Source organism: Centrocercus urophasianus, unplaced genomic scaffold (genome assembly GCF_019232065.1).
Source record: "Centrocercus urophasianus isolate 14NV4802_14NV808 unplaced genomic scaffold, USGS_Curo_1.0 seq_14, whole genome shotgun sequence".
NCBI lineage: Eukaryota > Metazoa > Chordata > Aves > Galliformes > Phasianidae > Centrocercus > Centrocercus urophasianus.
In genome coordinates this window covers 11,722,211-11,737,185 of record NW_024884586.1, presented here as the reverse complement: position 1 = coordinate 11,737,185, position 14,975 = coordinate 11,722,211, and the positions used below count along the sequence as shown (strand labels likewise).

The window sequence follows — 14,975 nt, the reverse complement described above, 5'->3', positions numbered from 1 at the left end:
TACTGTTTATTAGCTGCATGTATTGAGATTAAAGGAGTCAGTGCAAATTCCCAGATTAAACATGTATTAAGTACTTGTTTATAGTTATTATCGTTACACATCTCCCTCTATCAGCATACAGTAGAACAGCTATTCTAAAGACCATTTTCATACACGAAAAGGCTTACAACTTTGCATCTCAAATAAGAGGCCTCTCAAACACCCACGTTTTATTAATAAATTTAAATTATGCTTCAAAAAAAAAAAAAAAACTTAAGTGGAATGTTCTGATCAATTCAGTGGTCTTTAATTCAGTATGCTGCAAGTTCACTATCCAACTACAATTAACTATTGAATTCGCATTTGGTGTGCAACAGAAAAGGCTGAATAGCTTATATTCTACCAACCATTTCAAAGTAAGCTGATGCACACAAAAAGAAAAAAAAAAAAAAATCACTGTTTCCTACATCAGTTCAGCATTAAAAGGTTTGTCTTTTATTTTTTTTTTTTTTCCAGTTAAAAAAAACAATTGGGACTATTAGCTCAGTAACAGCTTCCTAAAAAAAGACACAGAACAGCAACTTCTTACCGGACTGCAGGTTTTATCTTTACACTGGCTTGGAATGTTCCTAGGCCTTGACTACAACTGCTGTGCTTCTAGCCATCAGCACTGTTTCAAGGTGTTTGCTGTGTAGCATTGTCTTCAAAAGCTTATCACTCCTCAGTAAAAACTCTTCTTGTTTGTGCTCTTCACATGTAAAATGGAAAAGTGACCTTACCACCTATCTGTATGCACTATTCAGCAACAAAGTCAAAAAATACAAGTTGTTCTGAAAGTTCAGTTATGATACCACGTAGAAATGTCCCTCTGGGCAAAACTCTCAGCAAAAACAACTTTCAGTTCTGTATATAACAGGTAAGCAATGGGTAGCTGTTCCTTAACGTCACCCTTCCACACGTGGGAATTATCTGATGAGCAACACAGCGCTTTTCTTCTTGCACATGCTATAAATGCAACACAACTACCAACACCTCTATGGAGGCAGCTATCAATATATTCTCCCCACTGCAGAGAGAGTGCATGTGCGCAAAAGTGAGGCACAAGTGATTTTCCAAAGATTATACCACAAGTATACAGTAAAAACTTGAGTAAAACTTGGTAATTTCCAGCTCCTAGTCTTATGCCATTTCTTCTAGACATTGCTGCCTTGATGAGAAGGAGAGTCTCCACAAGAAGAAAAACTTCCTAGATGTCACAGGTATTAGAATCAAATGAGAAAACGGGAGTTTGACAACTATTCAGGAAAATCTTTCATTGAAAAGAGAAAACCTTACGCAGTGTAAACCCGTTACATCAGATTTGTTTCAGTCGCTGAAAACCAGTGTTCAGGATACAATTTTTATAAACATGTTTTATTTGTCTTGCTTATACCATTAGAACTGTAACTGCTGGCTGTCATTTCCCTTAAAAGGGGAAATCAATTCAAACACATACTGGTGCTTTTCAAAAGATAGCAATTAAAAGGGCAGCAGCAGCGGGCATTTGAGATTTCTTAAAACCTTCAAGGCTGCAGGAAAGACAAAAGGACATGTGACCAAAAGTGTTATGATTATCCATTAGAGATTTCCATCAGTACCGGCATCAGTTATTTAGGTGATAATACAGCAAAGTCAAGTATTAGTGACAGACAATGTGCAAGTCATAAGGAATGATAGAGAGTACCAATCCTTACAAAAGTCATTGCTATCAAAGAAACTTAAATGTGTTTCAAAGAGATATCTAAATACTTCACATCAAATATACAGTGGCCAACCAGATTATAACTCGCACTTGTTGCAAAATTTTGTTGAAGTGCCAAATCAAAGCTTTTTTCTTTAAAAAAATTACACAGTAACATTAGCAGTTATGCAAGCGACCCTACATCCTTAGCCACAGTAAACGGGGCCCTGGTGCTGAGCAGCGCTGTAGCTAAGGGCGCTTCTTCTTTGTCAAAAACTGGCTGCAAGCCTGCTTAGGGAAATATGCATCGCTACACGTCTGTAACTGTTCAGTGCTTCAGTTTAATATGAAAAAGCTGAAATGCAGTTGCTCTACCAAGCCACACTTCACTTTTTCAATCCTTTCATGGGAACATTAAGTTTCGTCACATTAGGTTTTGCCACCACAGTAATTCTTTATGAATTTGCAGATTATATCCAAATTTGTTGCATCGCTTTTAATGTCAGAAGTGAGTCTTTGCTTTTTCCTGCCACTTCAGTTAACCATGGAGAGACTGGATCACCCTGAAAATTGCCTTTTTTGCATTATTCTTAGCAAGGGTGAGGAATCTGAATCTCATGTGCAAGGCTCAAGATGATGCTTAGGACAGAACATGCAGAGTAAACGTTGTTTATTTCTTTCCATATCCAGGTAACATAAAGCTGGCAACTGTAGTCCTGTCATTATGGGTAATGAAAATAGTCCCTTTACAACAAACTTCCTGTAAGGGAGAACAAATAGATGATAACTCTTCTGGTAACATGTATAGTACACTGGCCAGTGTGTTTTTGGCGTTTTCACGTAATCCTGTGAATTTGTTTAATTCACTTGCTGAGCGTTCATTTGAGGCATCCCTCTGTTTGGTCTTGGGGGTCCTCCACGACCTAGAAAATATGTGAGAGGCATTGGAATTATGCAAGGAAACAAAACAGAAACATCAACCACCACCACCAGAAAACAAACCAAAAAACTACAAGCTCTGGTCTAAACTAGGTATTTGGGCTGCAAATGCTTTTCAGAGTTTCTGTACATCAGAATTCAAGAGTGTACAGCTTGTCTTTACAGTTTTCATCTGTATCTCAATACCTTTCCCCCAAACTATGAAGCTGTAACCACTATGAGAAAATTTAGTCATGAGATACAAAGATTGAAACTGAAAGTTTTGAAGTAATGTAAAACAATCATTGGTTTACTGCAGTTTTAAATACTGCAAGCTAACTGATCATATTTTTACTTCCATTCTTTCTTAAGAAAGGGACTGTGTGCAGCTCACAGTGTGAGAGCAGGGAGCTGCTGGAGAGGGTCCAGAGGGCCACAAAGATGATGAGAGGGCTGGAGCACCTCCCCTTCGAAGACAGGCTGAAGGAGAAGGGCTTGTTCAGCCTGAAGAAAAGAAGGCTGGGGGGTGATCTCATTGCAGCCTTTCGGTACCTGAAGGGAGCCTAGAAACAAGAGGGGAGTCAACTCTTTGAAAGGGTTGATAGCAGCAGGACAAGGGGAAATGGTTTAAAGTTGAATGAGGGAAGATTTAGGATGGATGTCAGGGGAAATTCTTCACAGAGAGAGTGGTGAGGTGCTGGAACAGGCTGCCCAGAGAGGCTGTGGATGCCCCGTCCCTGGAGGTGTTCAAGGCCAGGTTGGATGGGGCCCTGGGCAGCCTGGTCTGGTATTAAATGGGGAGGTTGGTGGCCCTGCATGTGGCAGGGGGGTTGGAGATTCATGATCCTTGAGGTCCCTTCCAACCCTGGCCATTCTGTGATTCTGTGAACTGTTGGTCATTTGGTGAATTTCTCTGTCAGCCACACATCACTGATAACAAACATCAAGAGTTCATTCATTATAGCTGAGCTTTCTATACAATGCTTTCAGCTTCACAACAGCCTCACACTAGGTTTAATTCCAAGCCACAGTTTCACAGGATGGTGCCTTCAGTACCAAGAGTCAAGAACAGAACTCTAAGTGCTTCCTCCTCAACAATAATGAGAATCTTAAATTATAATCAGAGAGGTTTAAAATGTCCGTATGAGAACAGAGCTCATCACCAAACATCTATTAGAAAAGAACTGTGGAAAACACTGTTGAAGATTTAGAAGTTCAACTGGAGGCCTCATGAGTACACTTTTGTTTGTTTCCTGTGATGAACACCTGGCAAACACTCCCAAAAAGCTACAAGATAAAATGCTTCTACTACCTAAAAGCAATAATTCTTCAGGACCAAGGAAGAGAATAACAAGTTGTATCCTTAGATAAAAAAAATAACTCCTTGCAACAGATGCAGTAATTCATCTCTTACTGCCAAGTAAAACACAATTCTGAAGGCTGACAGCCAGTTAAAGCCAGGTGGTAGCTTTATTAATAAATTTTACTTAAAAAATATTCACACATCTAACTAAGCAGATCTTAAGTTATGACAAATCTGGAGGAAAAAAAGAATCACTAAGTTTTTCATTATTATCTGCTACATTTAAAGCACCAAAAACAAACGCCTTTTTAATTGCTTCTCAAATCCTCATTCAACAGGCAGCTAAATTTCTGTAGGAGTTCACAGGATAACAGTGTAACTTAAGACAGACCTCTTGAGGTCCTTCTTCCAAAGCTGAGTCAACTATTAAGTCAGAGAAAAGAAAGCCTATTCTTCAACTAGGATCTACTGAATAAAGGATTGAGGTTGCTTTAATACAAAACTCCAGAAATTGAATCAAAAGATTCCACTCAGCTCAAATCAAGCACACTCTACTCAGGAATTACCTCGAGGAGCTCCCCGAGGCCCACTTTGTCCAGAACCACGTTTGAAGTTCTGCTGATATCCATCCTAAAGCATAAAAATGGGCGAGTTATGACATAAACCACACACATTTTCTTGGTTTAATAGTTACCAGTAAAATAAAGAGCTTTTAAAACAATTACACTGATGAAGCACCTGTGACTCCAGCATACTGCATTCTGTTAGTTTTAGTTCTTGTAAGGAAAACACATTCTTACTCCTACCAGTATCTAGCAGCTATAATAATGTAAAATAATAAATTCCTTGTCCAGTTCCAGGATATTTTCTTCAATATAAGTAACAAATGCAGACAGAACTACTGTTCAGTTTTTTTCTGGACTGCACAGAAGTCAGACAGGGTTTCTCACAGGACCGGTCAACAAAATGAAGATTCTAACACCAGTATCAAAGTTAGCCATCTCATCTGTTTATAAACACATGTTTGAGGATGAGCAGTCATTTTCCAGTCAGTCAGACTAAGCTTTGAGCTCACTATACATTTCCTACAGAACAATGTATTTCTATACTGATTTCAGAATAGCATATCAGAAATAGTGAAGACAGCCCCTTACAAGCTTGAGAAGTTCATTTCAATGGATTTAAGTTCTGTGGTCCTTCCTCACAGAGCTGTGAAAACTTGAGAGTTTTTAACAATTCAGCTAACTTTGCTTTAGCTACTTCAGAGATCACACAGCCAAACAGTTCTCCCAGTTATAACTAGCCATCTCAAATTCTGCTATTTCTATGCATCTGTAACTTCTGCCTTCATTAGTGATAAAAATGTCATAGGAAAACTTTCCACTCATTGCCTTGCACTCGTGCTTTTGCATATGCATGCATTTTCCTTGTATCTTACCCGCTGGTAGTTTGAATAATCTCGAGGAGCATTGAACTGGGGCTGCGTGTAACCACTGTTCGGAGTGTTGGAAAATGAGGGACGGTAGCCATCATATCCTCCTAAGGAAAAATAGACAAGTCTTCACTTGGAAATGACAACCTGTTACACAAGGCTTTTCTTTCTACGGTGGCGTAAAGAGCTTTTAACCTAAATCTAAGGGAAAATAAAACATTTAGGAAGTTGTTTCTGCAAGTCAAGCAAGTGTTTGCAACATCAGTGGTAATGAATATCTAGTAACAACTGGGAGGAGAAACCATTATGTGCATTTCTCCAGTATTTTGAGATTTAATTTACATAACAAATCCAAAGCTAAACGTAATCTTGGGATCTAAATCTGACAGCTGCAGCCTGCAAAGTCACAACTGCCAACTCAGACTGCTTCTGAGTAAAGGTTTTCCCGAGAGACAGGAAACAAGCCCAAGAACAATTTCAGTCCCAAGTCTAAAATCTGGAATCTGGATCGATTTTGAACAGACAAATGGTGAACACAATACTGCCAACTATAATCAACTGTATTTTTATTACACAGCTTTTTCCTCTTTTCTCCAATCACATAAGAGGATGAGAAAAGGGCACTAGTCTAACCCCCTATCACTCAACAAGGAAGCTGCATCTTTCCTATTCTAACATGCACACCTTGGCTATCTCTGCAACACTGAAACCACATAAAATCATCTCCATGACCATTTATTATTCATCCATCCAGAACAACCGTATCATTCTTCTGCTCCTGTTAATTCCTTCAGAGTAGCGACTTCTACATTTCTCTTCCTTTACTTTTGTATAATCAAACCCATTCTCAATATGATGGAAATTGAAACTCTAAGAGCCATTTACCTCTAAATCCATTTGCAGGTCCCCTGTAACCATTCATCAAGCCGCGAGTCCCACGTGATCCACCACGAGACACTCCCCGACTGTTGTAGTAAGGCTGACTGTTACGTGGAAATCCAGTATTCTGTTGGGGAGGTTGCTGATGGTTTCCTGCCACTTGATGGGTCTGGTCCGGAGAACCATGGTAAGTACCAACCACTGTATTTGAAGTGAGGAGAAAGTACAGTACAGAATCCTGAGTTTCTGCATTGACATTCCCACATATGCTCACCTTCTAACTCAATATACAACGCTCGGAAGTACCCCTGAACACATCAATGTATGCTTACCCACTGAAAGAAAATTAATCCGCAGAATTGTGTCAAATTTAATTCTGTGAGATGTCTGACAATGAAGGTAAATCAGCTGTGTACCACTTTCAGATTGAGCCTATGTCAAGAAGCCTCTGGCCTAAGCTCAGCAACAAATATTCCATACGCAGGTAACATTCCTCTGTGTGCCATTTCAGTTCCTTTAAAAATCACCAACACACATACACACACACACACTCTCTCTGTAAAAATAACGTGAGCTAACCCATTTCCGGAGCTTCCTTCCCTCTGAACTGACAGACAGCCACTAAAAAGTATTTGCAGTCACTCCACATTCTCTCTGCTAGGCACAGCTGTGCTGACTACAGGTGAGATTGTGGGAATGTTTGAACAGAGCTGCCGTTCTGACTGTACAGGCTGGGGTTCATTCCTTCTACAGGACACGTAAACCAAGAAGCAAAAGCTGGACAGATAGCTTGAGACTATTTACTTCTTGAAAAAAAGTATGCCACGTTATCTTCACATCACAGGCATCATCAGAAATGGACTATGAACACAATCCAAGGATTATAGGTTCAGTAAGTGTAATAATAGATGGAATTCTGTATCTATGAGTGAAAGAGCTATAAACTTCAGTTTAATACCAATTGTAAAAGCAAGATCTCAACATGTAAGTGATAAGATTCTCCCAAGGACAGCTTTGCACAAAGCCTCTATATTATAGCTTATTTTTCTTAACTTGATAACTTGGAAAGATTTTGATTGCTGCATTCAAACTATGCCCAACACTTTTAGAAGAAGGTTTTACATTTTTCTGGACCTTCAGTGATCTGTGAGAACCAATCCATATTTGTTCTCAATTGTAGCCTGCTATTACCTTCTTACAACTTTACTGAAGCAGTACAACCAACTTTTTTTCCTTTTTATGGCATATTTAAGAATCATTTAATTTTCACATCAGCAGAGCAAGTACTCTACTGCTTTCGTCTCAAAAATAATCCTCAATCTCGTTTGTGATTTTCAAAGCCATATATATATGTGTGTATGCGTATATACACACACACACAAAAAAAAAAATCAGGTAGCAAAATTTCTTTGACAACTGGAGAGTTACATACTGAATTCCATGCCTTGCTGGATAGTCCAACCAAGACAGAAACACTATAGATTGCAAAACGAAGCAATGAAATATAGACGTTGCCCAGAGGTAAGCATCTTTGCAAAACAAGAAGAATTCAAGAATGTGTGACATGCTCTGCTATGCATCTTAAGACTCCACAGCCTTGATTATCTGCTCTGCCAAAGCTATCACCATTTTAATTTTCTCTAAATTAGTTTACCTGTCTGGAGCTGTTCTTGCTGAAGATCTGATTGTTCTACTTGGTGTGGCTGATTGGAGAAGCTCTGGTTGTAACTGGCCTGGTACTGATTTTGTTGCTTAAGGGTTTCTGGCTCATTAACAGGAGGAACGGGTGCATTCATGTTGAATACCTGTAATGTTAGAAAAATAGCGCTCTGCTCCAATCCATTTTTTATAAATTCTCATCAGATCATTTACAGAAATAACACAAGACTGCAAAATGAGAATAATTGAAGACTATTTTGTGCAATTACATAACTGATTCCAACACTGTAAAAAAACAACAAGGGGAATGACTACCAGAGTAAAGTAACTCAGAATTCATTTGCTACATACTGTTTGCATGGATTGGAATGGAGCTGCATTAACATTGATTCCACTGCTATGCAACGGTTTGCTAGATCCAGCCTGGAAAACTTGCGGCTGGGACGCAGCAGGAAGCGACGATGATGACGGGGTCTGGTCTGCATTCAGTGACATTGAAGCCTAGTAATTAAAACAAACAACACTTTAGTAGCCTTTGAATAGTATTGAGAACTTTAAGAAAACAAGTGCAAAGACCTTAGTTTAATTTCAGAAAGTGAACATTTCACTATCAATAAATGAAATCACAAAGTCTATTGATTTTCAAATAAACAAAGATTAACATTTGACCCCATCTGGAAACAGTCATTCCCACCCCTGTGAAGTCACACTTACCTGAATCTGGTCAATTGATTCCTTCTGTGGCCGCTGCTCTGTGCTATGAGAAGGCTGATACATGGGTTGGGAGGCTGTATATCCCTCACTTGTAGAAGAAACCAAGGGAACCTGACAAAATAAAAACCCAAAGTTCTCCAAGTCAGCTGATGCTCATAGACACTTGTATAACAGGGATCTAAGAACTCTGGAATGCATCACAAGAACTCTTTAGTAAAACTATGTATTCAGAAAAACTTTAGAACCATTAAAGATTTACTACTTCTTAACTAGCAGAGCTCTACCCACCTCATCTTGACACAGCCTGACTCGTCATATCACCCACTCCCTACCAAATTTTCTTCTGTAGGTACTTATTAATCAGCTGGACATGTATCTGCCTTAATGCCAGAGATGCCATACATACTTAACAGAAAATCAGGAAGTTCTTATTCATTACTTCTGTTATCACTAGACCATTCAGTAAGAAACTGACACATCATGAAGAAAAGGAGAATATATCATGTATGCATTGCAGAAACAAGCAACCCTACTTAGAGAGCAGTGAGCTCCTGCATTTGCTGTTTAACTCCAGTATTGAGTATTATCCAAGCAAGCAACTGGGATGAATTCTTAATAGAACAAGTCAAAAACAAAGCCAAAACCTATTTAGTTAAGCTATAAAATCTGCTTTTAGTTTGTCACTTGAACAGATACAGACCGTGATTCTGTTCTTTGCCATTTCTGTTGCAAATAAGCAAATAAAAAGTCACATGCTTTTACCTAAATTAAAAATACTACTTGACACATCTTAACATGGAGAGAAAACTACTAGGTGAGAATTGACATGTCAAATTATTAATCCATCTTGAAGAAAATGAAGAGAAATCTTAAACTATATGTATTCGAATGACTACACAGCAGTATTCCAAACAGTGCTTCCTCTAAATAAAATAATAACCATTTAACAAAGACCACCTCTGAACTTCAGCTTTGTGTTTCTGCTATAGAAAGAAATTACGTATATCCTGTCACAACACTAAGCAAAACTAAATTAAATTTTTTAACTACAAAATACAATTTACTGAACATTTTACCTGTGTAGCTTCTGGTTGCACAGGAACTTGATTAGGCTGGGCAAGTCTTGACTCAGTATGAACTGCAATAAAATAATTTCACTTACTACATGGTACACTAAAACCTTTTAAAGAACAGCATTACAGTCTTATCTAATTCAGTTATTTGAGACCTCATCATAATAGATAAGTATTCTCCTAGCTTGGCAAAACTACCAATTATCTTTTCCATACAAAGTACATTTTTTTCCCCCGTCAGGCATTCAAAATAACCCAGCAGTTTCCAAAAGATGAAGCAAAAATATATTTCACCCACTAAAAAATATTAATATGTTCCCATCAGCAGTAAGTGAAGATCCAAAGTCTATTAACAATACACCTCAGAAGTACTGTTAATCAGATTTCTTTGAAACACACCTAGAACATACTGCTACACTACTCCTGATGATCCCTTCAACGTAACAGTAACTGAAACATTTCTAACAGATGACTCAGAGGCTTCCCCCATATTTATATTTAGTATTTTCCATTACAAACCTGGAGGGCAGACCATCTGCGGCATGTCCAAATTCTGTGCTGGATTCATGGGCTGTGCAGATACAATGGCAGGATCGAGTGTCTGGTTCTCAAACTCCAGCATGGAGTCCTTGGAATAGAAACAGTAACAAGAATTAAATCCAGTTTATCGGATTTTTAAAAGATTCAGTGTTTAGACTCTAGAAATGACCAGGTCACAATAAAGGAAGCCTAGGCTCACAGTTAAGCAATAGCCAGTTTTGCCATATATTTTACATTAAGATACTAAGAACTCCAAAAGTATTTATCAAAATGAGAATTCAGCCCACATACATAAATAGAGCTCATTTCACAAAATAACAAATGGAGGCAGGAAGAATAGGAGATGATCTGGTTCTTTATTCTTTACTCAAAATTAGCATTTTCACTTTGTAGGAAAAAAAAAACAAAACAAAACACAAACCAAAAACCTACCCAACTTACCTATATGCCTCATCTGTTGATTACTCCCCTCCTTTATGGAGTAAAAAGATAAGCTTTTCCTGATACATTCACTTATACGTTCACTTAATTCCCAATGCATTTCTAGTTGGTTACAATTTCAGAGTCTAAAATGCTAGAAACTTCAGGAAACCTTCTTGTTTTAGAAAGCCTTCAAAAAACTATCCAAAGTTTGGCAGAATTATTTCATAATGCAAAATTTTAAGCTTGCTTAAAGAAAGGCTATTTTATAGCTGTCTCACTTAAGCACAATACAGTACCTACTCCTATGTCCACAGCTTTTCACCCTCTCTATTGAGGACAAAAAATGAAAAGCTTAATAGCATTTTCACTGCACTTCAACAGTAATACGGGTGTGGGACTTTTGAGACACTGCCATACAGTACTGTAAGGTAAGACCATTGTATTTTTCAGTTAACCTACACCAGGCTCTTCAAATAACTAGAAGCCAGACAGAAGGAGCTATTTTGTTTTTTCACTTGTGAATACCACAGGAGCTTCACCATACCTGCATGAAGTTATATGGACCCTGCATCTGGGCCATGAGGTCCTGTACTCTCTGTCTTCTAACAAGAGGATCTGCCTGAGCCACAGTAGTGAGTGTATGAGGTTCAGGAACTGGAGGAGATGTAGCTTGTGTTTGTTGCTGCAGTGAATTTACAACCTAGTAAGAAACAAACAACTAACTGAAATTTCAGCTTAATAAAACGTTAAGTCAGTAGTACAAGAAACATTTATTCACTATGGACACAGTTACTATAGTGTTCTTATAGAAAAGTGTTATTCTCCAACAGAAGTAATCTGTGCAATTAGTAAGGTTTGAAAGCTTAGACGGCATCTTATTTGCTTCCCATCTTTTCCTCATTAAACAGATTCATTAGCACTGTTACAATATTATAGATAAGCATTTTTTAGCATGGGATTTAACAATATCAGTTATCTTGGAAGTTCAAAGAAAGTCAGAGAAAAGCAAGATTCAGAAATATCGACACGTGAAACGCAATTATTTTCTTACACCTTTTTAGTAAACATAAACAGAGTCTGAACTTGCAAGTCCATGCCTATGTCTTTCTCAAGCATTACCCTGGCTAATCTAATTTATGGTCTCAGAGAACACCAGGCTGCATCATCTGGTGGAAACACCGCAAGAGAAGCCCTGAAGCAGTACAACTCCCAGCAGTGAAGAAAGCTCAGAGACTGAAAATGGTAAGAACTTCCTTAAACAGGACGGCAGACAGCATTTACCAGTCAAATGTAAACAAAGAAGACAAACAGCTAGAAGCTTTCAAATACCACCATACTGAAGATAACAGAGCAACCAGGAAAGCTGAGTATGAGCCTGCAAACACAGCCATCATCAAGTAGTTTAAAAACAGATTGTTACAAGGCTGATTGAAGTGCACAAGTTGTAACAGTTCTGCTTTTCTGACCAGTTTTGCTTTCTAGGTAACTCCCATAATACAGAAGCACCATTTGCAATCTGTGTTCACATCAACAAATATCCTTTTAGAAGATATCGTCAAGAACTTGTCTACTGCTTCTTTACTCCCATGAGTTTAACTAATAATCATCTTCTAAACATACAAACAAAGCTAAAACTTACGATAGAACAGGATTTAAATTAACATATATGCATCTAGAAATTCAAAACAATTAGATTTACCTAACAGCTGGATTCTCACAAGACTTTCAGAAGACATTTTGTGCAGCAGTCACGGTGAGGCACAAGACCTGTCCTATTATCACTGGTCTGAACTTTAAACTTGAGCTTCCTCAATCCACTCTCATAGCCCAGAATTTATTTTTTGAAACCTTCTCAAAGAAATCTCACACATCTTCCAGCACCACCATCCCTTGCTCAGACACGCATGGTTCTCATGGCTACATTTTGCACACTTTTTGTAAGCATCTGACAAACTGCAGTGGATCTTCTCTTTACCAAATCCCTAACAGCCTGTGATTAAAAAAAAAGAAATCTTTTGACAACTGTAAAAGCCAGCTACAACTCTGCAGTCTTCTTTGTGAGTCCCTTCATACTGAGCTCTCTACTTTTAGCCATACAACGAGAAACTCTTTGGAGAATTCCCATGGAAGTATATCCTAAGGCTGTCAACACTGGAAAACCAGCATGACAGCTCCAGTCTATTACACTATCAACCCCCAACTGCAAATTATGGACTACTGCCAAGTAAAAAAAGCCCCATTAATGAAAAAAGTATTTTTGAAAATGTTATCTACAGTACATACATGGTCTTTTCATATTACAAAGCTTTAAAATGAAAAAGGAAAAAAGCCAACCAGATGACTAGATGGAACCCAGGAGGAAAACTAGCAGCTACTCACCACCAATGTAATTACTACTAGAAAATGTTATCACTCAATTTATATAGTCCAAATCACTCAAAAGCATTTCATATCTTCATGAAAAAAACAGCCGTTGCAATAATAAAAAACACAGAATAGGAACAATTTTATCTGTTTTACTTTTTCACAAATAATGCAGCCGTAACTACAGAAGACACTTAGTATTTTCCACCTTCTTTCAAATCTTAAAGGAACCTGCTCATTTAGTCTTACTAATACTACCAAGTACTTTACCCTATTATAAGCATAACAGCCGGACAAACCTAATAAACTAAACTTTAAAAATATATATTAAATTTTGCTTATTAAGCTGCCAATATACAGGCTGTAGCTCTAAAGTTAATAGCTACTTAAACGCAGTCTGCTGCATGAAAACTACTCAAACATAAGGATCATTAATTTAAAAAGAACCATTATTATTAGAAAAAAAAAAAAAAAAACCAAATTACCACCCAGCCGCTTATCTCCCTTCATCCTAGGGTAGAGAGAGCATCAAGAAACTGAATTTCTCCAGTGCAGTAGTGTTTGACTCAAACTCTATGACAAGCTATTCAGTAGGCAGAACTAACTGAGGTGATGAAGGGGGGCAACAAAGGACAAAAGGAGATGAAAGAACAGAAGCTCATTTAGACCACAAACCAACTCAAACGACATCTCTTTTGTTAGTTACGGGACAGTTTCTAGATTTACCCACAATACACACACCTCCACCCAACATTCCACATTTTAAACCTCAAATAACTTACGTATTAGAATACACAGATTTGGGTACTTATTGCAAAAGAGAGGAGAAGGAAAAAAAAAAAAAAAAAAATCACAGAATGAAAAAACCACTGTCACCAGTAGAAGACATCCAAAGAAAAGTAAACTTCTGAGAATTCAAAAACAAATTCTTTAATTTAGAACTTATGGAAGGTCCACATCATGTCAGATATTGTCACCTCTCAAACTGGAAAGTATACCACAGAAAGATTAAATTTATGATGTTTATTATTACTGTGTAATACAGTCTTAATATTTGAAGAGCTCAAGGAAGTACTCCAAGTTTCAGTCACAATGACAATTCCTATACTCTCACGTCTTTATCCACACTACTTACCTTAAGGGCTATAGAAAACCTCTAAACTACACTGCACACTTGGTATAAACACAGATGTGATTATGCCTCAAGACAGACTGAAGCCAGTCAGGCTTCAATATTAAACTACTGTGTCTCCTATGAATACCACAATCTGACATCCCTAGAATGGTTCTTTCTGAAAGATTTCTCTAGTTTTCAAGAGGTTTCTTGAACTGTATTCAACAGCAGTGGTAATGTAGAGTATGTTTAAGAGCAAGAATAGAAGAGTGTGAGAAGGTACTACTAAAATCTTCCACGTATGTGGCCAAGTTAGTTACAGGAGGTTCACATCCATCCTATTATTAGTGTAGTAGTATTATTATAGTATTATTAAATCTCTCTGGTCTACAACACCATTAGACGTAAGTTTCATTAATACAGTGTAAAATCAGGCAGAATAGATTATGTCAAAATAACACCTTTTTTTTTTCCATCATTTGAAGAGATGATGAATACTTTATTCCACTCCAACACTTTAAGAATCTAAAGGCACCAAGGAAGAGATTCCTTAAAAGTGACCTTCTGGAATTTGCTGCTGAGAAAACTATGGTGACTCAAAAAATACATCTTCAGCATCTGAAAGGCATTGCTGATATTTGGTCCTAACAGATGCATACAAACCAAGGTCCAATACGCCAACCATTTCAGTGATCCCATGATTCTTCAATGCATAAAGGACACAGATCTCCATACAACAGAACAGCCAACTCGTACGCATAGCTGAGTCTAGAGCCTGAATCACTGAACTAAGATCCCAACAGCACGTACCAGAAAAATCACAAAACAATCATTCAACTGCCAAGTAGCAGTGAGTT

The 14,975-nt window shown here is 37.8% G+C and overlaps 1 protein-coding gene across 5 annotated transcripts in view; it reads right to left on the bottom strand.

Annotated features, from left to right (window-relative positions):
• Positions 1-1,373: 1,373 nt before the first annotated feature.
• CAPRIN1 (cell cycle associated protein 1) overlaps positions 1,374-14,975 on the bottom strand; it is a 32,169-nt gene continuing 18,567 nt past the window's right edge. For all 5 annotated transcript variants that reach the window (XM_042815029.1, XM_042815030.1, XM_042815026.1 and 2 more), the window contains 10 exons: positions 11,185-11,340; positions 10,197-10,305; positions 9,681-9,742; positions 8,605-8,715; positions 8,242-8,391; positions 7,886-8,036; positions 6,238-6,432; positions 5,359-5,459; positions 4,487-4,550; positions 1,374-2,622 (listed from right to left, as the gene is read on the bottom strand). In XM_042815029.1, coding sequence (XP_042670963.1) covers positions 2,558-2,622; positions 4,487-4,550; positions 5,359-5,459; positions 6,238-6,432; positions 7,886-8,036; positions 8,242-8,391; positions 8,605-8,715; positions 9,681-9,742; positions 10,197-10,305; positions 11,185-11,340 — 1,164 coding nt within the window. In that variant the 3' untranslated portion in view covers positions 1,374-2,557. The remainder of the gene's footprint in view (positions 2,623-4,486; positions 4,551-5,358; positions 5,460-6,237; positions 6,433-7,885; positions 8,037-8,241; positions 8,392-8,604; positions 8,716-9,680; positions 9,743-10,196; positions 10,306-11,184; positions 11,341-14,975) is intronic.